At 36.4% G+C, this 24,065-nt stretch overlaps 1 protein-coding gene across 2 annotated transcripts; it reads right to left on the bottom strand.

The window, feature by feature from the left end:
* Window positions 1-1,778: 1,778 nt before the first annotated feature.
* Window positions 1,779-18,202, bottom strand: LOC131154924 (uncharacterized). Of its 2 annotated transcripts, none has more exons than XM_058107773.1 (9): window positions 18,003-18,202; window positions 17,844-17,913; window positions 17,628-17,706; window positions 15,866-15,950; window positions 15,123-15,231; window positions 3,982-4,070; window positions 2,540-2,604; window positions 2,369-2,447; window positions 1,779-2,169 (listed from the first exon to the last, which is right to left on the bottom strand). In XM_058107773.1, exons 1-9 carry the CDS (start codon window positions 18,069-18,071, stop codon window positions 1,999-2,001), a joined length of 816 nt encoding a protein of 271 aa, XP_057963756.1. In that variant the 5' UTR covers window positions 18,072-18,202; the 3' UTR covers window positions 1,779-1,998. The 2 variants fall into 2 exon arrangements, with proteins under 2 accessions (XP_057963756.1, XP_057963749.1); XM_058107766.1 differs by having other exon boundaries at window positions 2,369-2,450; window positions 18,003-18,201.
* Window positions 18,203-24,065: the final 5,863 nt, after the last annotated feature.

Here is a 24,065-nt window from a genome sequence, read left to right as displayed (position 1 = left end):
TAATAATAAAATGCAATAATAATTATTATTTTGAGGAAAATAATTATCCTAAAAATTAAAAATAATAATAATAACTAATAATAATTACAATGGCAATCACATTCATTACTATAAAAAATAATAATGACAAAAAGAACAATAACAATAATAATAATAATAATAATAATAATAATAATAATAATAATAATAATAATAAGGAAAAAATAATAGTTAGTATTTCGAGGAAACTAATTATTATAAAAATAATATAAAAAATAATTAATAATAATTACAATGACAAAAATTATTGCTATAAAAATAATAATAATAATAACAAAAAAGGAAAATAATAACAATAAAAAATAAAAATAATATTTTTTATCATTTTAATGATAATAAGTAGTATAAAAAACAAAAAAATAATAATAACAACAGCAAAAAAATATTAACACTAACAAAAACCACTATTATAAAATAAAAATATTAAATAATTATGTATTAGGGGTTTTTATAAAAAATAACTTCTTTTTTTGAAGGCATTGAAGAATATCAAATGTTGTAAAGAAATTAAAATTGAATTTCTATAGTCATTCTAAATTATTAATTGAACACAATAATTGCATTCTAAAGGCAATTTTCCTTATTCCTTTTCTATTTCAATTTCATTCCACGTACCAAATGAGAGTGAGAGACTAGAGAATATTAAATTTATGGGCTTATATTACGCAGGCCCATGATAACACGGGCTCACATGGCACGGCACCAAGTGTGTGGTATAACACGGTTGAACTCATTATGTGACAAATTCAGAGGCTCGGTTGTTCGTGGCAGAAAATAAAAATGTATTCAACATCATATACGGTGATAAACCAATAAGTAGAAATTATTGTTAACAGTTATGGATTGTTTTATATATTTTAATAATTAATTGAAATTTGAATTTTAATAATTTAATTCAAAAATAATAATTAATCAAAATTTATTGAACTTTTAAATTTGTAACTAATTGTGTATCATGTGATATGATAGATAGTTTAATAAGACAGTTTTCATTTCCTCATTGAGAAGCACACAATTTATTTTCTCCAAACATAGATAGTATTCATTTCCTCATTGAGAAGCAGACTATTTATTTTCTCCAAACACAAGTAAATAATTAATTAAATAAAAATATATAAAAAAAAAATGACTGCATGATTTCACTGTTAGCGCTAAATTCTGTTGTCTTTTTTTAAAATTATGCAAAATTTAAACCTTTTTTTTTTTTTTTTTTGGATTACGCACCAAATATCCACGTGTCCGTTTTACGATCTATATGACTAATCCTGCGCCCCTTAAAGTTAATCCCAAAACTCCAAAGGGAGGGTAAATTCAGGAGTACAGAAGCGAAAACAAACCCGGGAATTTAAACCTTGTTATTCTTTGTTAAAAGAGATGCTAAAATCAAATTAAAATAGTAATTGATTGAATTAGTATTAATATAAACTTCAAGACTTAACCCTTTCTTGCTTTCAAGTACATCCTTATTTTAAATAAATAAATAAATAAAAATTAATCAAATTAAAATAGTAATTTATTGAATTAATATTGATATAAACTTGAAGACTTAACCCCTTTTACTTTGATATTATGAATCAAATCATCAGCACTCTCCTTTATGTTAGCAGTTAATGACATTATTGGACACTTTTGTAACTAAGATATTAATGTCATGATTGTCGTTAACAAACATTGAATAAGACTTAAACTTTTGTAATATTAATCAAATCAATTAATCATCTAATTTGAAAGCTACTTAATTATTTGGAAACACTAGCATTTTAAGCATATTTTATTAATAAAATTAGCAAGGTTGTGATTTCACATGGTTTTGATATATAACTTAATGGCTTGTGCCCATTTCATCTTTTTCCTTCAGGCCCACCTGCACAAAAAATCATTCCCATCGACATAACTTCTATGGATCAGTTTGTACAGGACTACAGACAGCCGGCAAAGTATTAATGGACCTCCCAGGAGCTACGATGCATTCTGAGCATGATGGGCATTTGAAGCATCCCTCTCCGCTGGCTTCCTTTTCGGCTTTCGTTTCTTCTGCTTTTGTTTAAGCCTCGTGTGATCTTTGACACTCTTCTCCCATTGTTTTCGGTTTTTCTGGTAAAGCAGCATCGCAGCACGGGCATCTTCTATCTGAAAGAAGATGCATTAATAAGACAAGACCCATAAAGGTTTGGATTTATACCTCGTGTACTTTCACCCAACAAATGGCCAATCGAAGGCCCAACGATTTACTTACGATACCTTTTACTCATCTTACCTCAAATGAGTTAAATGTTTACATGAACTACAAAAAAAATAAAAATAATCACTGCAGGGTTAAGGAACTGACAGGGCAGTGCTCCCCATTTTGGATCTCGACACCAAGGAATTCAGTTGCGAGATGCCGAAGTGACTTTTTGCGCCCTTCCCTGCTTCAGCAACCACAAAAATTAGGAACATTTAGGTCGGGGGGAAAAGCAAGCTGCAAATGAAGATTATAAACAGACGAGGGTAACAATACTTTAGAAAGGGTTGATACTCTGAAGTATCCCTCATATCTTGCTTTGGATGACTTAAAAGCAAAACCTGTCCAAAAAGAAAATTCACTCTAGATACTCAAGTCACTTACCCACACAGCCAAATTGGAAAAAACAGTTAAACCCAAGGGATAGATACTGATGGTAACAAAACATATGTGCTGTTCATGTGTTGTGTTGAATTATTATTTCATATTGATGTTTTGATGACTCCAAAGTCTTCTTAATGATTTTTTCTTATTTGCTCACAATACATGGGAACAATGTGAGTATAAATGATTTTGGCATAATAGCAGAAACAGGCTCATGTTGTGCATAAGCCAACTCATGACAGCAGTCGCATGAACAGACTTATGAACTGGCAGAACTAAAAGCTGCAATTCAGTAAAAAAACATGGATCTATAGTATTACATGGTTATTTTGGACTAATCTTGTTACCATTGTTTATATATTATTGTCACACATCGATACATAACAACATATTTATACATGATTTCTGAGCAGTAAAAATTGGATTTTTACGTATACACGTATATAGATGGTGTGCTGGGCCTGCTGGCAGATTTTGCAGCAGCAACTATTGCTTCTCTAACATGCATAATTTTCAAAGCTAAAATTGAAGAGCTTTGCTTAACATTTGCTAATGGCCATATTTCTTACCTTATCTTTGGGCTTTATATCTCTGCAATCTCCTAAAAACTAATAAAATTTTAAAAAAAGGAAAGAAACATGACCCCTTACAGCTAACCCTATCATCTAACAATCTTGGATTCATGTTCCATATCTTGAGAAAATAGAAGAGCTATCTTTGTCAACTTTTTTTATTGATTTTACAGTTTCAAAATATTATGTGAACATATGAGCTTCATTGAAGATTCAAATACGTTGTATCAGCTTACTGCACAAGCCACCAGATAAATCAACTCATTTGTGCTGCTCATCAAACTCGAGTTGCTCATGCTAAAGCTCATGTAGCCACACAGATTAAACATGCTGATCTTCCACATCTTTAAAACTCTGATCTCATATTTTATTGTGAGATTTGTAGATTTGTTTATTTACTACTTGTGATAGTTTTTGGATCGAGTAGCTGCAGATTAGTTGACCAATTGGTCATTTAACCATTTATATTACATTATCTGTGGTCTATTGTTCAATTGGTTGTATTACTGTCTGTAATTGATCAAAGATCCATATGCTGAATGTACATGTACTAGTTGATTTTCTACTGGCGGAATACCCAAACAAGTCCCTTGAGGAGTGGATCATGTAAGATCAAACCAACATTTTTTTTTTAAATAGAAGATTGGTTTGATACTGTTCAATTCCTTCCACACTTATTTCTTGAAGTTGGAATTGTTGGTAAATTTAATCACACCCAACTAAACACCCTAGGTGCCATAACCAAGCCAACAGAGTACCAACCTTGAAATCATTGTGCAAGGCATGGCCAACAAGAATCCGTCCCTTGATTAATTCAGCCACTTTCATCTGCACAGCCGTGAAATCTTTGGCTGTTAATAACATCACAAACATGCATTAGAACTCTTATAGCTATTGAGCACAATTTGAAACATTGCTGATTTCTCCAGATTCCAAAGTCGCAACATTTTTTTCTAATATTAATAAACTAACTATACTTCAAGGCATAAACAATTACATTTTAGTTAGTTTGACATGCTTATATTTTTTTTACCATAAATAGGGAGGAAAGAAAAACTACAAACATCAGGACAACAAAGTCTCCTCAAAAATAACCAAAAAAAAAAAAGGAAATGAGAAAACAAAACGAAACACAGCTAAGACCTTTTTATAAGTTAACTACACTATTACCGCAGACAATTACCAACCACATTTTACTCTTTTTTTATCAGCAAAAAGGAGAATTCATTAAAAGACTCCACGGGAGTGCCACCCACTTACAAAAATAGAGCCAAAAGGAAAGGTTATCACCTATGATACAAAATGTCCAAAAATTAAGAATTTTGCAAGCATCCAATATGTGCGGCATTACAGCTCACTCAACCATCTAATGAGAGTGGAAAGCCATCAATATTTGGTAACTGTGAGTAACATAGCTGATATTTCAAAGCTCTTTTGTTCCTTTCCCTCCACACATTGCAACAAATGGTTACAGAATCATAGCTTTTTTCTGTCTTTATTTGCTAGAACAGATGTCTCTCACAGCCAAATCTCATTCTCCACTGTCATAGCAGTAATCAAAGATGACTGACTAGAACAAAAACCAGATTCCAAAGGTTTCTAGTCCAAAAGCACTGAGGATATGAGCAATGGGTTCAGCATCTATTTCACCCAAAAGAAAAAACAAACATGTCAACTAAAGATATCCCCATTTATTGAAGATTGTTAATAGTAAGAATCTTCCTCAGAGCTGCTTCACAAGCACAGAAGGCTACCTTTATAGAGGCTAGAGATTTCGATATGAGTTTCCAAGAGAAATTGGTTCTGGTCTCTGCAGGTTTATACGACTTTCTGTAGTATGAGCTGGCTGAAAAGCTGCCATTTTTTATTAAGGGCTCAATTAGGCTCATTTGGTGTCTTTCCCAAAGGATCTCTATTGCATAAGCAGCCAAAAAACCTCAGCGAAGTTGACAAGCCCCCGAACTTGAACAGTTTTCACAAGGGGGAAATGTCCCAGATTGCTCCATTGTCCAAAAAGTTGAAAATGCATATTAACCAGAGCACCCACCAAATTGAAAATTTAATGAAAATAAATGCTAAGCAGGGTGAGTCTGCACCACATGTCATGCCAAAAGAAAATATTATTCCCATTCCCTGCTTCAAAGTGAATAAAGGTGAAAAAATCTTCACACGTAAGAGAGAGTCCTCCACCTTTTGAGAGGTAATTTCATTTCCAACCGACTAGTTTTTTCTCAAATCTCTCAACAATAGGCTACCAAACTCATTTATCCTTAAATTTCAGGAGAAAGCCCTAAGTAATTTGAAGAAAATACCCCCATTTGCAGCTCAAAATACCAGCTATAAAGATGCCGATTGTCCTATCATCGATGGGCATAAGCTCTCTTATCCGAAGCTGACTTTCAATCCTAAAATTGCTTCAAAACAAGATGATGCATTTCGAGTTTGAGAATCTGTTGAGTTTCAACCTCACAACATATTACGGTGTCATCTGCAAAAAGGAGGTGAGACACTTCTATTTTCCTTCCAATTCTTCCAACACTGAGCCCCTTGAAGAGAGTTGCATTTGCCCCTATTGCTTTTTGCAACAAGAGAATCAAAACTTCCATTACCAGAAAGAATTCCAAAGAAAAAAGGGGATCACCTTGCCAAAAACCTATGGAGGAACGTGAAAATCCTGAGGGGTAGCCATTATGAGAATGGAGAAGGACAGTGTGTGATACATTGCTCAATCCATTAGCACTGTAAATTCCCAAAAGCCATTTTTTAAAGGATGTAGAGTAGAAAAATCCCCACACGCATCAAAAAAGGCTATTTCCATGTCGATTTTACAAACCCACTCTCTTCAACTGGCCCTAAAATGTGCTTCCACAATTTCAGAGGCAATAAGGTCTGGCACCCATAATCCACCTTTTTTCAACTAAGAAATGGTGACACTGACCCGAAAACTAGTTTCAAAACGAGCACTTTGGATAAAATTTTGTGAATAATTCCTACTAAGCTAATAGGATGTAAGTCTTTGATGTTAATGGCTCCTACTTTCTTAGGGGTCAAGAAAACAACAAAGTCGCTCAATTTGTGAAAATCACCAAAAAATCTTGATGACGTCATATTTAAAAAGACCGCATTTTGCTTGAAAGAAGGCCATCATGAATCCATCAGAGCCTGGAACTTCATCACCATTACAATACTTAATGGCTTGGAGAATATATCCTTGCCAAAAGGGCTTTCAAGCCCACACGGCAGTAGAGTTACTAATCTCTCTAAAATTGATGTTGTCAACCTTCCATAATTCATCTCCAAGTAGCTGAACTCGAGTACAGATTCTTGTAAAAATTACATATTGCTTCCTTTATGGCCCTCTCCTCTTCAAGAATCTTCCCATCAATTTCAATTCTATACAAGGTGTTATCTTTTATATACATTCACTCTTTGGTGGAAGAACTTGATGTTTCAGTCCCCATCTTTGGTCCACAAAGCCCTATTTTTTTCCCCTTCTTGTTTCATCCATGTTAGAGACCTTGAACAGCTCTTTCCTAATAAGTTGCCTTCCAGTTTTTTCATCGACAGTTAGTTTTGGTTTATCTCTTTGTCGTCGAGTCCCTTAAGATTGCCAAGAATAGAATCCTTCTTCAACTGAATATCTCCAAAAGGTACTTTTATTCCCCACCATTTCAGCTTTCCCTTTAGTCCCTTCAACTTAGGAAGCAAAACTAAAACTTGTGTATGTTCTAAAATGTCTTAGAAGCAAAATCAAACTTGCATATCCTTTAAAATTGGAGAGCAGCGCATCCTTTAACATTGGAGACCACCACCACTAAATTTGATCCCCAAAGCCTTCATGCTTGAGCCACATTTTTTTAGAAACAGAAGGGAGTTGAGCATGTAGACGATGATCAGAGATAGGCCTTGGGAGAAGCTTCATAGAGACTTTAGGAAGTGCTCTTACCACCTTGCTGAGAAGAAGAATTGGCCAATCCTTGAGAACAAAGGACTCTCTAGTTGGACCAAGTACAAGAAGCACCACTAAGGGAGGTCAATGAGGGCATTCACAATTACGAAATCTAAAATTCCTTCATGCTAGCATTTTCCATATTTATACCATTTATTTTGTGAGGCAACAGCACCAAGTTAAAAGTCTCCTCCAATAACCCAAGTAGCATCCCATTTAGCTCGGGCTTCCCAAAGCTTGTTCAACAAAAATTGTCTGGAAGGCCCTTCGCAGGGGCCATAGACACCAATGAAAAGCCAGATTATGCTGTCGTCCAACTCTCAGTGTAAGCAGGATACCAAGAAAGTGCCAGTAGCATATTCAACTAATTTCACCACAGCTTCCTTCCAAATAGCTGTCAGCCCTCCACCATTTCCAACAGCTTTTAGTGAGACCCAGTTGCATTCTCCATACTCCATATACTGCTGATGAAAAATCTATCAATGGCATCCATTTTTTTATAATAAAGAAAATATATTGAGAGAGGAAAGCAGATTACAACCTCAAATAGGACAAGCAATCCTCAGTAGAGAGATAAAAATATATATAAATAAAGAAAATAGAATGCAAAAAAGGGTCCATACTAACAATTCAAACAAGAACTCCCCCCCCCCCCCCAGTTTTAAACCCTTGCCTTCATATTTCAGCAAACACTTCAAATTTACTAATTCGCATTGTCCCTTCTTCAAATCCCTTTTAGCACCGTCCAAGCAAACTTCGTCACCTCAAGGACCAGAAAACCTTACACCTTACACATTCCATCGCCCTCAATTATACAAGTACTCTCTAAAGCTTCCATTGGAGATGGTGGCACTTATGGTAAATCCCCAAGTAAATCAGATGATTCAGAATCAAAGCCACACTGTTTCTTGAATCTCATCCAAAAGCAAAGCACCCTCAGCCTCAAATTCAGTAATATCGACACTATCATTATCCAACATAGCACCAAATTTTTCCTTCTCCTTATCCTTACTACCACTGACATCTTAACCTCCCTTCTGAATACTCTGGATTTCACAACACAGAGCACTTCCATCATTGATTCTTGCATCTTCTTCTGTTGTCCCAGAGAATTAACTCGCTAGTCCACCCAACATGCATAAACCCTCTGGAAATTCTTTCCCTCCCAGTAGTTTTATCCCCCACATCATCAGCAATCCTTTGGACATCATCTGCACCTCCTTCCCGTACCTTAGTGTAAGCTCATCCCATGTACCTTAGTATAAGCCCATCCCTCAGCTAATGCCAATGGCAGCTTCTTGAACAAGCCCTCATCCTGGCAACAACCCTCTCAAACTAAAAGTGCAGGAGCATCAACTGAAATCCCAAGAGAAACCAAATTGGTACCTGTCCCTGGTCGAAGTCTACACTGCAGGAATCACCCCATCAACCCCCCTGTGATGTGCTGTCGAAGTCTAGGATCCTCATCTTTACAACATGGATCGGCATCAATTTTTTCTGCAAAAGGGTTAGGGCTGGCTCCTCCTGCACATGAGAGTTAGCTGTACTGAGGGTTTATTCATCCCTTTCTGAAACTTGAAATGGGCAGATTAATTTCTTTGTGAGGGTTAGAATTTTGGGGCTGACAAAGGAGCCTATTTCGCTCTTAACCTATTTGAGCCCAAGCCTGATCCCTCTTATCCACCAAACAATTAGCCGTCCCTACCCACAGATTGTTTTTTTCTTTTTTTATCAGAAAAAAAAAAAAAGGTATTATTGAAGGGCATCAAGGTGATGCCACCCATGTATAAACAGCAATGCACGTACCTGCTCTGCAGGGTATAAAAAAAAATCAAGAATTACAAGTGAGCCAACAAAAGACAAACCACTATGCAACCTAGTTATAGTACTACAGTGGTCCATAAAAATAAATAGGGGCATTGCTGTTCCTTCAAAAGCTCTCTTATTCCCTTCCCTCCACACAAACCAAACAATGGCAAGGGGAATGAGGGACAAGGCTTTCTTCCTCTACTTACTAGCTGGGATTCCTTTGCAAGCCCATAACTCTCCTTCACTGTCCTATCAATAGCCGGCTGATGTCTGATTGAGGAAATGGCCAGGTCCCACAGTGTTATGGTCCAGGAACAGTGCATGAGAATCAATAGTTTCCGTACTTTCTAAACACAAGAAGCACCTGTTTACATGGAGCAGCCCCCTTTTTTGAAGGTTGTCCAGGTAAGAATTTCCCTAGGAGTTGTCTCTCATGCAAAGAAAACAAATCTTGTGAGGGCTGCTGTTTTCCATAAGTGCTTCTAAGTTATTAATAGTTCCATCTGGGGAGTGAATTTCCTAAAGAAGGATCTGACCATGCTGCTTTAGTCCAGGATCCACTTGGTATCATTTGGTGTTAACGGTAATGGATTTTGTATAAGCTATCTAAAAAATCATTTTCTCCATTTCTCAATCTACAGCATTCCTAATCAAAGAAATGTGGCCAGAAATTTGGAGATGATTACTGATAAGGGAATCCTTGCCACGAGCCAGGCTGAAGATAGAAGGGTTTTGGTACTAAGGGAGACAGATTGCACAATAGTCGTCAAATCGAAATTTGAATCGTGAATCGAAATTCAAGTTTGGGAATCAAGAATCAACCGAATCACACAATTTTCCAAAACCAATTCTAAATGACATGCATATATTGATATACAAACAAGCAAAATGGTAAAATACATTTAAATTTTTCCAGTGTAAAAAAAAATTGAAAACGAAAAAACATATTTCATGTTTATGTTTTCCCTAAGCAGATGAAAACTAAGAGAATGAGCCAAGAACTATTAATAAAAAATGAAACTTCTTCTATTTAAGGGAAGGAATCAAGAAAAAAATAAAAATTTGAACTTTTGGTGTTTATCTACAATAAAAATAACATTTCATTCATGTTCTTTCTTGGATTAAATCGAAAAAATAATTAACCAAAAACAAATGACAATAACTTAACAAACTACTACAAAAACCAACTTTTGAATCTAACAATACAACGAAACATGAGTACCACCTACAGTGAGTGTTCTGCCCTTTCTTCTTAATGGCAACATAAGACATAAAGTTCTATTTTCTTCGTTTTTTTTTTTTTAACAAAATTAACGTAGACAAGGAATTGAAGGTAATCGTGTAAACATAAAAGCAATAATGCAAAAAAAAAATTGTTGTTTTGGGGTTTTAAACTAATCAAATTTGTTAGGATATGATAGGTCTAGAATCATGTGAATCCATAGATTCGGGTCAATTCGTCAGATTCACGACGTCAATTAATAGATTCGGCAATATTCAATAGTTTTTAGATATGCTATTAAGATTCGAATCGATTTGATGTGAACTTGATACAAATAGTACGGGTCAAATCGCTAATTGTAAGATTCTAACAACTATGAATTGCACCATATATCATGTCGAAAGAAAATTTTATCCCCACTCCCCACTCAAAAGCTAATGAAAGGGTAAAAATCCTCATAACCTTTTTTGATGAATTTCCGAACTCCAACACCATGTGCTCCTCTCCCAACTTTAGTGGTCCAGCCATTACATAGCAGACCATATCTTGAAGCAATCACTTCCCTCCAAAGGTTATCCTTCTTCATGAATCTCCAAAACCATTCTCCAAGGAGAGCTTTCTTGAAAGTAGATGACGATTTTAACCCTAGATCTCCGTGTCTTAGAGGTTGTTTAACAACCCCCAACTTAACGAGATGGGGCTTCCCCTAAACAGCCCCAAAGAGATTGCCTCTGAATTCGCTCTAGCCTTTTGGCAACTAGGCAAGGGAGAGTGTCACGGTCCCACATTGGATGTGTACGAGAGAGATCTTGGTCTTACAAGAATGGTTTGAAGGCCAACTATGTGAGAAGTCTTTTATAAAACAAAACCATGAGGCCAGTGGGCCAAAGCGGACAATACCTCACCAAAAGTTGGGTTGAGACCATTACATTTAGTATTTGAGCCACCCTGAGGATATTATCATGTGGGTGGATCCTATACAAAGGTGTGAACCACTTTGATAAGGGAGTCAAAAATCAAGCGAGAGAGCACGTCACAATCCCAAATCAGATTTATGCTAGGGTGATCTTGGGCTTATAAGAATAGTTCAAATGCCAACTATGTGAGGCACCTTTTATAAGACAAAATTGTTAGGCCAATGGGCCAAAGCAGACAGTACCTCACCCAAGTTGGGCTGAGATCGCTACAAATAAGAAAGAGAGACATATAATAGACAAGAGATTAGGTAGAGTGCTCTTCACTAGGATAAGTCTCCTACCTTTAGATAGATAATTCCTTTTATAATTGGCCAATTTTCTTTCAATTTTTTTAATGACAGGGTTGAATTTAGCACCACAAGGAAGACCAAGGTAGGTAGGCCAAGGAGAGGCCCCTTAGTTATGTGCTCAAGTACGCCTTTCTTAAGTTCACCTTCAATCCAAAGACAGCTTCAAACCTATGGAGGATGCACCTAAGATTAAGATTCTGGTGAGGGTCATTTTCGCAGAAAATAATGGTATTGATAGGAGATGGGAGACTTCCATTTTTGTCCTATTCATTCTAATGCTAAGGTCTTTGAGGAGGTCTCTTTCAAAAACCTTTTTCAACAGAGCTTAAAACTTCCATAACCAAGATAAACAATAAGGGGAGAGGGGGAACGAAAAACATCTAGAGGGCAGCCATTACAAGTACTAACCAGGACAAGCACTCACCTTTAAGTGTTAGGCCTATTGATTTCCCACCTGGGCTAATACTTAGCCTACTCCATGTCTAACCAGAGACTAAACCACTTAATAATAGGGCCCAAACCAAGGACAATATTCAGCACATCTAGCCTAGATCACTTTGTTGTCAACCCCTGAGAATTGTCTTGTGAATTCCTGGCCGCCACTATCATGAGCCACTTGCCCTCTTTTGCAACTTATCCTTTTGATCGCCTCAATCAATCTTCGCTAATCTTACTATGCATAATCTGGCAATACTTTGCAAAGAGTTGATTTTCCTCTTGCGTTAACACTTTCTTCCATGATTGAGATTTTTAAAGCCTTGTCGAAACTCCTTCCATGGCCTTTTTTGATTGCCTCAAAATCAATTCCACTCACCGTACAACAAAGATCCTTGCCTGAATCCTCCACAACCATTGCTAAACATCTTGACTTTGTGAAGTATCCAATTGGAAATCCATTCCTTGAATTGTTCCTTATCATTGTCCAATCCCTTGAGTTCTTTAATGCCTAGAGAAGGAAATCCCTCTATGTTGCCTTTTGAAACTCTATCAAGGACAGGGATTGATGCTGAATTATCATCTCTATCATTGAACCTTGGTGAGCCATCATTGTCAAGCAAGATGATCGTCACATGGTGGAGTGGGTCTTTGGGACTAAGAGATGTTCGTTGTGTTGTGCACATAAGTGTCTAAAGGGTCTTGAAAACCCAAATCATGAGTGAAGGAAGCCGTCCAAATTAAGGGGCTCCATTGAGGAAATAACAGGGTGATTGAGCTTCAAGTCAATTGGCCTTCTATCTTTTGCAAAGGAGCAAAAGAGACGCAAACTATTGCAAAAATGAGTTAAGCCCAAGTTAAGTCTTGTATAAAGGTCTTGAAAATTGGAGAAAGTCTTGGGCCTGGGAGTAACCAAACCAAACTTTTCAATTTTGAAGCCTTGACAATGAGAAATTTGTTACTAAGCTAAACAAACCTATTCTCATCAGTTTGTTTATTAATTTAACCATTGGACACGAAGTCCTTGATTCCACCCTTCCAGGAAAAGACCTCTCCCATTGGTTTTTGATGTATGCCACAAGCTCCCAAAATTTATCTAGCCAAAAAAAGGTCTAAACTACAAGTAGTAGTTTCTCCCCTGGTCCCAAGCTCCTTCTCCATATCTATCATAGTCATTTAAGTCCACAAGGTCGCAAATCGTCCAATCCTTAGGTGCAGAGTGTCATTCTCAATTATTTCAAGTGTTCCAATCCACTTGTTAAATCTAAATTTCTTAATCCATTCACATTTTGAGAAAAATGAATGTCAATCCAAAGGCAGGCATATCACCTGGGTAAGAACCCATCTTCCTACCCTTTAGTTCAACAACAATTGTTACAACTTTAGAAAAAGAGTGGAAGCAACCACATCTGCAGGTAGAAGCTTTGTGCCACTCCGATGAGTTACCTTAACCCATGTGGGAGGAGGTTTTGCCTCTAGTCGATGCTAGGACTTACCTCCCATGGCCTTGCAGTTAGTGTCCTAGGATTCTTCAACCAAGCTCCTTGTTCCACCTCTTTTAGTCAAAACTTTCTGGGTAGGCAATACTTCTCCATCTGTTTGGGTTGATTCCCATGAGTAAGATGCACTGCCACAGGTTTTCTTCTTTAGTTGGATCATAAAGAGGTTTTACCCTTTTCTTGTCCTTTTGGGCCAAAGGAGGGATTTATCGGTGCCCCGAAGTTCTTTCCAAGAACAAAGAAATCAGTTGAGTTCATCCATCTCCAAGAAAATGGAGATCCTTCGCCTTCTCCGATACTCAATGATTCTAATGAGGTCAAAAGGTTTTCTTTCCAAGACCACTGTTTTCCAATAGCCACCATGCATGAGGAACCTTCTCTCGTCCAGAACCAGAATGTTAGCATCTTTCAACAAAAATATTGATTACATCACAGCTTCTAGCAACCAAAATTAGAAGAGATTCAGACAATTATTCTGCTCATGGGAGCAAGTTGAAGGGAGGACGATGAGCCAAAAGAGAAGAATAAGGTATAGGGAAAAGAAAAACCTTAAATGCTGGAATTTCTAATAGTTTTGGAACATTGTTATAAGTTCTGATGTAGTCTAAATTGATGCAAGTGGAAAAAGATCCATACATCCGATCCTTATCTATACAATGGACCATAGGATGCTTTCGCAGTTTCATGGCTCAGCTGGCAATATCTAATTGCTTAGGCATTGTCTACCTTATGAGTTCCCATGGTGACACAAAGATGCTATCAGGAGGATGAATCCACCAGGTCAAATTCAGATTCACAGCCTAGATCCCATGGTGACACAAACATGCTATGAGTAGGATGAATCCACCAGGTGAAATTCGGATTCACAAACTAGGAGGTTGGATAAGGATCAGAGAGGGCTCAAGTTTAATTCTATCATTTGTTAACAGCTGCTGCTACGTGCATGTTAAATCAAATGCACCCACCCTCCCCCATCCCAACCCAAAAGAAGGCCTAGAAATTCATATCTCAAATCCAATTTCAGTTATCCAAGCACCTGTATCATTGATTTGTGGAAGATCTATTGCTGCATATATTGCAATCAAATAAGCATTAAGCATTGATATGTTTCAGAGGGGAAAATTGATTTATAAGGTGTTTGCATATGACAGTTAGTTGGCAGTGACAACATGATGCTACACCTCCACAGGGAAGGGGTGTGGCCATGTGGGACGGCAGGAAAATCCAAAAATAAAAAAAGTAGCAGGTGCATCCAAATAAACTTGGTGACACTTTATCTGCACTCCGCAAAATTATAGAAACTGCAACAAGATACAGCTCCAAATCAGTACAATAGTGCTTAAGAATGCATTAGTATGAAGACAGTGACATTTCTGCATGTCCGAATTTCAACTTCAAATATCCAGAAATTTTATCATGAACCAATTTAAGATGTACTCTCTCATGTTGGTTCAATGACACCACCAACAGATTTAATTTTCCTTTTATTTTCACCCCTCAGATGACAAGACACAGCCATAAACACATACAAATACTACTATCTACTATAAAATATATGTTAAACTCAATTATTAGCAACTACATAGCCCAACAATTAGCAAAATAAACAGTCTATCATATGCATTTGAAGTTTGAATATATTAAGAATGGAACTGAACATTATCTACCCATCTATCTATATATATATATATCAAAATTAAAAGATTAAAAGATAACGGCAACCTTTCCTCAAATCACGGGGTCTAATTCCACTTATTCTTGTGCGGAAGTCAACAACACGGTCAAATGGACGAACAAACTCATCATATAGAACATTTCCCCACTTATTTACCTGTCGCAAGCTAAACCACAGTTAGCAAACGAGGACCCTAACAAAAAATTAAGTCATTGCAAACTGAAAATGTTACAAATAAACATAAAGCTGAGGTTGCAAAATTGGAGATGAACTCCAACCAAAACATTCTAATATGGATCACCTAGCATTATTTATCATTTTTAACATACAACTCTACATGCATCATCGAGGTCCTGTTACAAGCACCAATTGCTTGAAAAGCTCAACTAAATTTGAGGAACAGCAGAGATAAATAGCTTCTGAACAGAGTAATCTGGCTTGAAAGGGATCATTTCTGTGATTGGACACGAACAGATCTTACTCAAAACCCCAATTATGACATCCCTTCTCTCCCACTTCATATTTCGGAGGGGCACCATTCTTCATTTCAGTTTTTTTTTTTTGACAAATACTGAGATGGTATATGGGTAGCTGAAAGAATAGATAAAAACGTTTATGTTGATATAAAGCTTTCCCCACTTCAGTCTACTGTTGCAAGGTTGCGTGGCTGTTTCAGCAGTTCAGTCTACTGTTGATGCAAGTATTTTTTCAAGCATAGGGAACTTTCCAGATTATCTTGCAACAAGATGAACAAAATGACAAAAAAGGGTATGCAAGAACAAACATTTACCAGAGTGACACGTCCAAGAGCACTTTTGTTTCCTTGAGAACTGACACCGACCATTTCACAATCCATGGCTACCACATCTGTCAGGCTGTCCAAAACTTGGTGAGTTTTGAATGACAGAATACAGCTCAATGCACATTCAATGCAGTATGCAGAAAAACATATGTTGTTAGTATAACACTGTCAAGTTTTAAAAAGATTATTATTTTAAAAAAAAAAAAAGCAGCAGCAAATAGATGAACCTCTTAAAAGCAGAACAAAGTTTGAATCCCTACACTAGGAAATATGCCCATCTTTGTGGACAAGCAAGATACCAGCCAGCCAAAGATAGATCCAGCATTAGAACATCTAACAAAAACATTTGCTTTTCAATAATGCATAAAAATGTGCATCCAACAATTTCTAATATATTTAAATGCTCTAACATAAAGAAATGGAATAGTTGTTCTCAGCATGTTGGATCAATAATTCTCTAACATAAAGAAAATGAATAGTTGTTCTCAGCATGTTGGATCAATAATTCATTAAATGTTCGTCCAGCATACCAACAAATAATCGCAAGCATATTTTCTCAAACAAATTTAATGAATAATTTTGAAAACCATGATATTCAGAGAGACTACAAACACAGAACTTCAAGATACTGCCCTTAAACTATGATTGTAAATTGCTCCCTACAAACTTAGTGCAATTGTAATCAAAAGTGGGCTTTTCTATAAACTTGAGTAAGACATCCCCATGCTATACAGAATTTTTAAAACAAAGGGAGGCATAAACAGCATCACATGAAAACAGGCACTTGACTGCAATCACCTGACATAAGGAACACTATCAGCAGAGAGCAACGTAATGGAACATAAGGTGTAAAGCACATCACATTCTTGAAAGGAAATGATCCCCAATAGAAATGATTACCGCATTGCTGATGGAACAAATTAGAACTCAAGGGCTTGTTTGATACCATTTCTATTTTTTCGTTATCTGTTTCCATTGTGATAAAGTTAAAGAACAGTTGATGGCAACACACTTTCCTGAGTTGCTAGTTTTCAATTTTTGTGGTTTTCAATTGTTATAGTAACTTCTTGTTAGTTTTCAGTTGTTCACTGTCTAGAACTCATTTTTGTCAATTAAATCATTGTATATACACATTTTAGTGAATAAATAAAGATAAAATTGCCATGTGAATTTAAATAAAATTAAAATACATAAATTTTCTACAAATTTGAGAAAAAAAAAAATTTAAAAATAACCCAAAAATATTCTCACTATTTCTCAACCTTCACATACAACTATAGAAGAGCATTGTTCTTATAGTACTAAAACATGAATTTAAAAATAAAATTAAGTATAATTAGCAATAGTTAATTTCTATTTCTACTATAATATTTTAATTTGTATCATTTTGCATTATAATCATACGTTTATCATAAACAACCATTCCACCAGATTTTTTTTTTTTTAATTTAAATTTTGAGGACATTAACCAAACAAGCTTTCGTTTTAATTTTCAGTTTCTCCTTCTCTAGTTTCTAATTTTCGTTTTCATAGTTTTTTAAGGTGTATTGCACCCAAGTTTTCCAGCAAAATACTCCCTTTTTTCTTTGAAAAAATTACAGAGATAAAAAAAAAATGAAAATGCCAAAGATAGGAAAGCATTTTTAACCATTTAAAAGTTTTCCTTTCCTTTTTCTCTCCTTCTACCTAGAGGATCAAATGGCGCTCAAAAAAATTCCCAGCGAGAAAAAGATGAGTTGCTAAGAATCACCTAAAATCAGTAGAGGTCGGGTTGAGAGGACTAAGCTGAGAATCATCGGATTCTGTATCAGGTCTTTCCTTGCGCTTCCCTGAGATGCGAATCGAAGGCAAAACAAGAGAACATGAATAATAATAATAATAATAATAAAGGCACACAAACAGAGGACAGAGGCATTCAGAACCCAAACAACTGAGAAACAGAAACAAAACACGGCACACTTATTACCTAATAAGGTTTTTGCTTCGGAGTTCTCTGAACGTCTTGGGGGATTGGAGCTACCATGGCTTCTCAGTTTCTACGTAGAGACAGAGAGATTAAAGAGAGAGAAGAGTAGAAATAGAGAGGGGGATAGAGAGAGTGAGTGGGAGAAAGAGAGAGAAATACTTCTCTGAGGTGAGCCCAGTTGGGATTGAGCTGGGTTTGCTTATTAGGGTTCCGGACCTGACTTCCCATCTTCTTCTCCTCACACTCGACAGAAAGCCACGAAGGATTCTATCAGGAACCGCCGGCCGCCTAGCAGAAACGATCACAAGAAAGTATTGGAAGAAAACAAGCGCGGGCCTCTTCTCCCCCGCATTTTCTTTTCTATTCATGGGCTTTATACCCGGACGGGTGAGTGACCGGTGAAGCTACCGAGTCGATCCGCTCAGTCAGACCGGTCAATTGAACCGGTGATTAAACCGGTGATATTAGGATGTAAAAATATGTGTGTGTGCGCGCGTGTATATATATATATATATATATATATATATATATATATGTATGTATGTATGTATAGCCACATATATAAATATTATAAAGATGCTAGTTGAAGTTACACGAATTAGAACAACGAAAGCTAATAATTTTCTCAAAAAGTAGAGTGTGAGTGATAATCAAACCAAAATTAGACAGCTAAGAGACGTGTCATGTGTCTTATCATCAATGAAGGATCAATCCCTTCGTATTTTCTCACGAATATGTGCAACATTTTTTTTATAGAAGGGAATTCTTTTTTTATTTATTTATTTTTTTGGTACATTGATGTCCAGGTCCTAAGCATTCTACTAATGCATTTGGGTAATTGGTCCATCGCTCTATCTTTCAACTTAACCAATATTTAGTATCAATTATAAAATCATAACCTTAAGTATTTGATTTCTAATCTAACATTAAATGTTTTGACTTTGCATTTTTTGCTATTTTAATTTTATTTCACTAAGCACTCATACCTATGTCTTCTACATGAGAATGGGAGTGGTAACAATACTAACACGAGGTTAGGATGAAAACAAATATTTACATGACAATCCAAATAATCGTTTTATCTCTACAAGACCTCCGTGGAGAGTGGAGGTCTCATCGATGATGAGATCAATAGCCTCTATGGAGTCAGATTTTACTTGGAGTTGCCTATACAAATTAGATCTACCATCTATAGAAAGTTATGAAGTATGACTCATAATTCATCTTAGTTGTTTGAGCAATCTCTTGGGTTTAAAATGATTTACGATGCACATTTCCTCCAATTTCTACGCAAGCCTCCAGCATCCACCAAACCCACGAACGTCCAATTTAGTTTTCTCTAAGAAATATAAATATTTTTAAAGGGCACAAAAATCCTCTCCTCTAAACTTCTCACATATCTTTTTAGCAAAGTTCTATCTTAGTTAGTAGTAATCAAACTCTAAAATCAAGACATTTCCTCTAAATTTCTAAACAAGCCTCCAACGCTCACCAAACCCATCGACGTCCAACTTGGTTTTCTCCAAGAGACATAAATTAAGGGTGCAAAAATCCTCTCCTCTAAACTCCTCACATATCTTTTTAGCAATATTACGTCTTAGTTAGTAGTGATCAAACTCTAAAATCAAGACATTTCCTCTAAATTTATAAGCAAGCCTCCAACACTCCGCCAAACTCATCAACGTCCAATTTGGCTTTCTCCAAGAGATATAATTTTTTTAAGGATGGAAAAATCCTTACCTATCTTTTTAGCTATGTTCCATCTTAGTTAGTAGTGATCAAACTCTAAAATCAAGACAATGTTGATGTCTAACCACTCCACACAAAATATCAAGATCTCCCATAGTACACATCCAATATGAGACCGTGACATGTTCTCCAGTCTAATCTCTAATGCTCTCATTAGAGTGAATTACAACTCTGTGTAGGATTCACCCACATGATAGCACCCCTATGATGGTTCTAAATCTAAATGTAATGGGTTTGGGCCCAACTCCAGTAAGGTATTGTCCTCTTTGGTCCAATGGCTTCACAAATTTGTCCTATCTAGAAAATGTCTCTCATAGTTGGAGCTCAAACTATTCTTATAAGCTCAAGATATCCCTAGTATACATTGGATGTGGAACCGAAACACTTAGCAATATAATGAGGATTAAAGTTCTAAATTACTACCTAGAATATGACCACAAATAAATTCATCTAGCTCCCCGCTATTTTGTTCACTAAAGCTTATGGGATAAAGATATGGATATCTCATCTTCCACCATTTAAATATCTATAAATATATGAGACTTAAAATCACTTGCACTAGAGGTTGACACATGGCAATGGCACGTGTCATTTTTTGTGTCTCGGAAGGATCCGTAGGCTTTGCAGCAGAATGCAGCATAAAATTTTGTACTGCATGTTTTGTTAGGAGGGTATTACAAAGTTTTTTCCCGTTTGATTATTAATTTAAAATAAAATATTAAATAATACTCTGTTTTGGAAAAATTTTCCCAGTTTATTGTTTACATAATCACGCAGCTTGGTGCTACAAGATTTAAACAAATCTCACGGCACCAAGTTGCGAGATTTAAACGTGCAGCGTTTCTGGTGATGACGCGTGGCAAGGTGGACGAAGCAAATCTCACAGGACTAACCTGCGAGATTTTCTTCGGAGATAACCCATAAGCTGATGCGCGGCAAATCTTGCAGCTTGGTCCTGCGAGATTTGCTTCGCCCATTCAAACGCTCTTTCTCCTTCAATTAAATCTCACAGCTTAGTCCTGCAAGATATATGATATATATTTTAAATTAAAAATGCATTATACACAATTAAAAAAATAAAGTATTATAATTCAAAGTTAATAACTCAAAATTTGTTTTAATTTATAATTTTTAAAAAATTATAAAATATATTTTCCATCTAATTGAATGAATTGTTAATCTAGTTTAATGTCCAAACATATAGAACTAAGCAAAAATCATATGCATGAATTTTTTTTTTTAGTTTCTTCTTCTTTAACAATTATCATGCTTTAGGTTTTTTTTTTCTTTACTTATAATGCTTCTTAAAACAATATGAACGGATTAAATGTTATTCATTGCAATAGTCAAATTTAAAATTTTTTTTTTTTATGAGAATGCACATATATATTGTAGACACCAAATTTTATTCGGAAATCTAAGGTCTTGGGTTAACCATGTTCTCTCCCTCACTTTTTGTGTATATTTCACATCTCACTCCAACATACATATTTTACACGCACGTGAAAGTGTGAAAATATCTTATAAACAAGAGTTCATAAAAGTCCATTTATATAGATAACTTCAAATCGTAAGTACATTTGAATTGCATCACAATGTAATGATTGGTAAACTTAAGATAAATATAAGTAGGCATCATAGAACATATGATGGTGCAAATATTTTTTTTTTTTTGTATAAATTTTAACATGAAATAAACAAGAAACAACTTTTTAAATTCCATAATGAAAACATAGTGCTTATGTTGGATAAAATCATATAAGTTTTTTTTGTTTTTTTCAAAGTTTTCATTTCTTAAATGTCATTCTTAATAATATTATATGAAGTGTGCATAAGACACATGAAGGTACAAATGAAATGAAAATAATCAAATGCTATATAAATGAAATGAAAATAATTAATGATATACAAATGAAATAAAAATAATCAATGCTATACAAATGAAATAAAAATAATCAATGATATACAAATGAAATGAAAATAATGCTATACTACTCGATGCCGCAGCGAGGTCGTCTTCGAGGTCGTGGTGGCTGCCATCTGTGTTTGCCCTCTCCCTGCCAGTCATCTGCATCAGGCGTCCTGTCCCGTCGTCCTGTATGTGGATCATCTCTGCCAAGAGGTACTGCGTAATCATCATCCATGCAAAGTGCACACGGAAATAACTGATATGATGTCTCTGGATGAGAATAAGGCAACATAGCGGGTGCATCAACCCCCTCCCCACCTAAAATGTCGTCCAATAAAAATGACATCGATGGGGTGGCAGCAGAGTTAGATGGGGCGTCGGCCGATCTATTGGACAGTCGTACAATATCAATTGCATTGGAAGGCGCATACGGTGCTGACGAATCAAACACGTACTCCGCCTGCACAACCGGTGGTGAGGAGATGGGACTCACTGGATGACCAAAGGAGGCATGTTGTCCTCCTCGTACTGGAGCTAGTCAACCTCCTCTTGCTGGTACATCAGGTCGAGTAGCTGGGATCTGTCAGGCATCCTCGTGGACAAGGTCCTATGCAACACTCATCAATCGATGGATAGTGGGGTTTGACAAGATCTGATCTGCCTCATGTAGTATGTCAACCTGCAAGATACAAAAAAATTTGGTTAACTCATGCAGATCGTAAACGTAACAAAAGGAAGTGTGGGTTAAAGTCTTCTTACGAGGCTCAAATATACAGCAGCAGTTCTGTCGACGAAGCGGTGTGTGATGGAACTATACCAGGTGAAAGTGCCAATTTCGAAAGCCTCGTACAAAATGGCACCAGCAGAATTAATAGAATTGAAGGATCAGTTGCAAGAGTTGTTGGGCAGGAGGTTTATTCGACCCAGCATGTCGTCTTGGGGAGCGCCAGTATTATTTGTGAAAAAGAAAGATGGGTTTATGAGAATGTGCATCGACTACCATGAAATTAATAAAGTGACTATAAAGAATAAGTACCCGCTTCCCCGCATCGACGATTTGTTTGATCAACTATAAGGGACATAGGTTTTCTCAAAGATAGATTTACGATCTGGGTATCATAAAGTAAAAGTTAGAGCAGTGGATGTTTCTAAGATGACATTCAAGACTCGGTATAACCACTACGAATTCTTGGTTATGCCGTTTGGGTTGACAAATGTTCTTGCAGTGTTTATGGATTTGATGAACAGGGTTTTTCACCAGTAAATGGATCAATTCGTGGTGGTATTTATCGACAATATACTAATGTATTCAAAGAGCCCAGAGAACACGAGGAACATTTGAGGATAGTACTTCAGATATTGAGGGAAATGAAACTATTTGCGAAATTTAAGAAGTGTGAATTCTAGCTAGAGCAGGTTACCTTCCTTGGACATGTGATTTCTAGGGGTGGTATCTCAATAGACCCAAGTAAGATCCAGGCGGTAGTAGACTGGGTACGACTAAAGAATGTGCAAGAAATTAGAAGTTTTCTGGGATTGTCTGGATACTACTGTAGATTCGTTGAGGGTTTCTCTAAATTGTTAGGTCCGTTGACGAGGTTGACCAAGAAAGGGGTAAAGTTTGAATAGTCAGATGAATGTGAGCAAAGTTTCTAGGAGTTGAAGCAGCGACTCATCACTGCACCGGTGTTGACGATTCCTTTAGGTGAGGAGGGTTTCGTGATTTACAGTGATGCATCGCATAAAGGGCTTAGATGTGTTCTGATGCAATAGGGGAGAGTTATAGCATATGTCTCACGTTAGTTGAAAAAATATGAGAAGAATTACCCTACCCATGATTTGAAGCTGGCAGCAGTAGTGTACGCACTAAAGATTTGGCGGCATTATCTTTATAAGGGTAGGTGTGAAATTTTTACTGATCATAAGAGTTTGAAATACTTTTTCACGCAGAAAGAGTTGAACATGAGGCAAAGGAGATGGTTAGAACTAATAAAGGATTACGAATGCACCATCAGTTACCACCTGGGAAATGCTAATGTGGTGGCTAATGCCTTAAGCCGAAAATTCGTGGGTACATCAATATCTGCAGTAGGGGTGTACACAGTTCGATTCGATTCGATTTTTGCCAAAACCGCCAACCGAACCGAACTCCTCGATTTTCAAAATGACTGAACCGAAACCAAACCGTATACCATCGATTTATGAACAAACCAAACCATGAACTTTGTGGTTCGGTTCGGTTATTTTTGGTTTTACCGAATTTTGAATAATCAAAACAACACTAATACAGAGCTTGGGTTGCATCAACAGCCACAACCCAACAGCCACAGCCCCATTATGTCATTATATAACTCTTAGGCCAAGGCTTTAGTTGCAAAGCCCAAAACATGAGATAAAATATATAAGGTGGGGATATAGTTCTCTTCCCATTTCCAACCAATGTGGGATGGCTACTTGGCTAGCATGTGCCATGTGGTTCCTGCATGTAAGCCCTCTTTGCAGTTCGCCAGTGGCCTCTCTCTCTCTCCTTGTCGCAAACACACACACACACACACACAGAGATG

Source organism: Malania oleifera, chromosome 1 (assembly GCF_029873635.1).
Source record: "Malania oleifera isolate guangnan ecotype guangnan chromosome 1, ASM2987363v1, whole genome shotgun sequence".
Classification (NCBI taxonomy): Eukaryota; Viridiplantae; Streptophyta; class Magnoliopsida; order Santalales; family Ximeniaceae; genus Malania; species Malania oleifera.
This window is presented reverse-complemented; position numbering and strand designations above follow the sequence as displayed.

What these genes read in the sequence shown, in the direction of transcription:
- LOC131154924 (XM_058107766.1), bottom strand. Translation starts at nt 18,071, where the DNA reads ATGGGAAGTCAGGTCCGGAACCCTAATAAGCAAACCCAGCTCAATCCC. An exon ending in CGAAGCAAAAACCTTATTAG is followed by an intron (nt 17,707 to 17,843) that starts GTAATAAGTGTG and finishes TTCGCATCTCAG; the next exon opens with GGAAGCGCAAGGAAAGACCT. An exon ending in CCTTGCACAATGATTTCAAG is followed by an intron (nt 2,605 to 3,981) that starts GTTGGTACTCTG and finishes CTTTTTGGACAG; the next exon opens with GTTTTGCTTTTAAGTCATCC.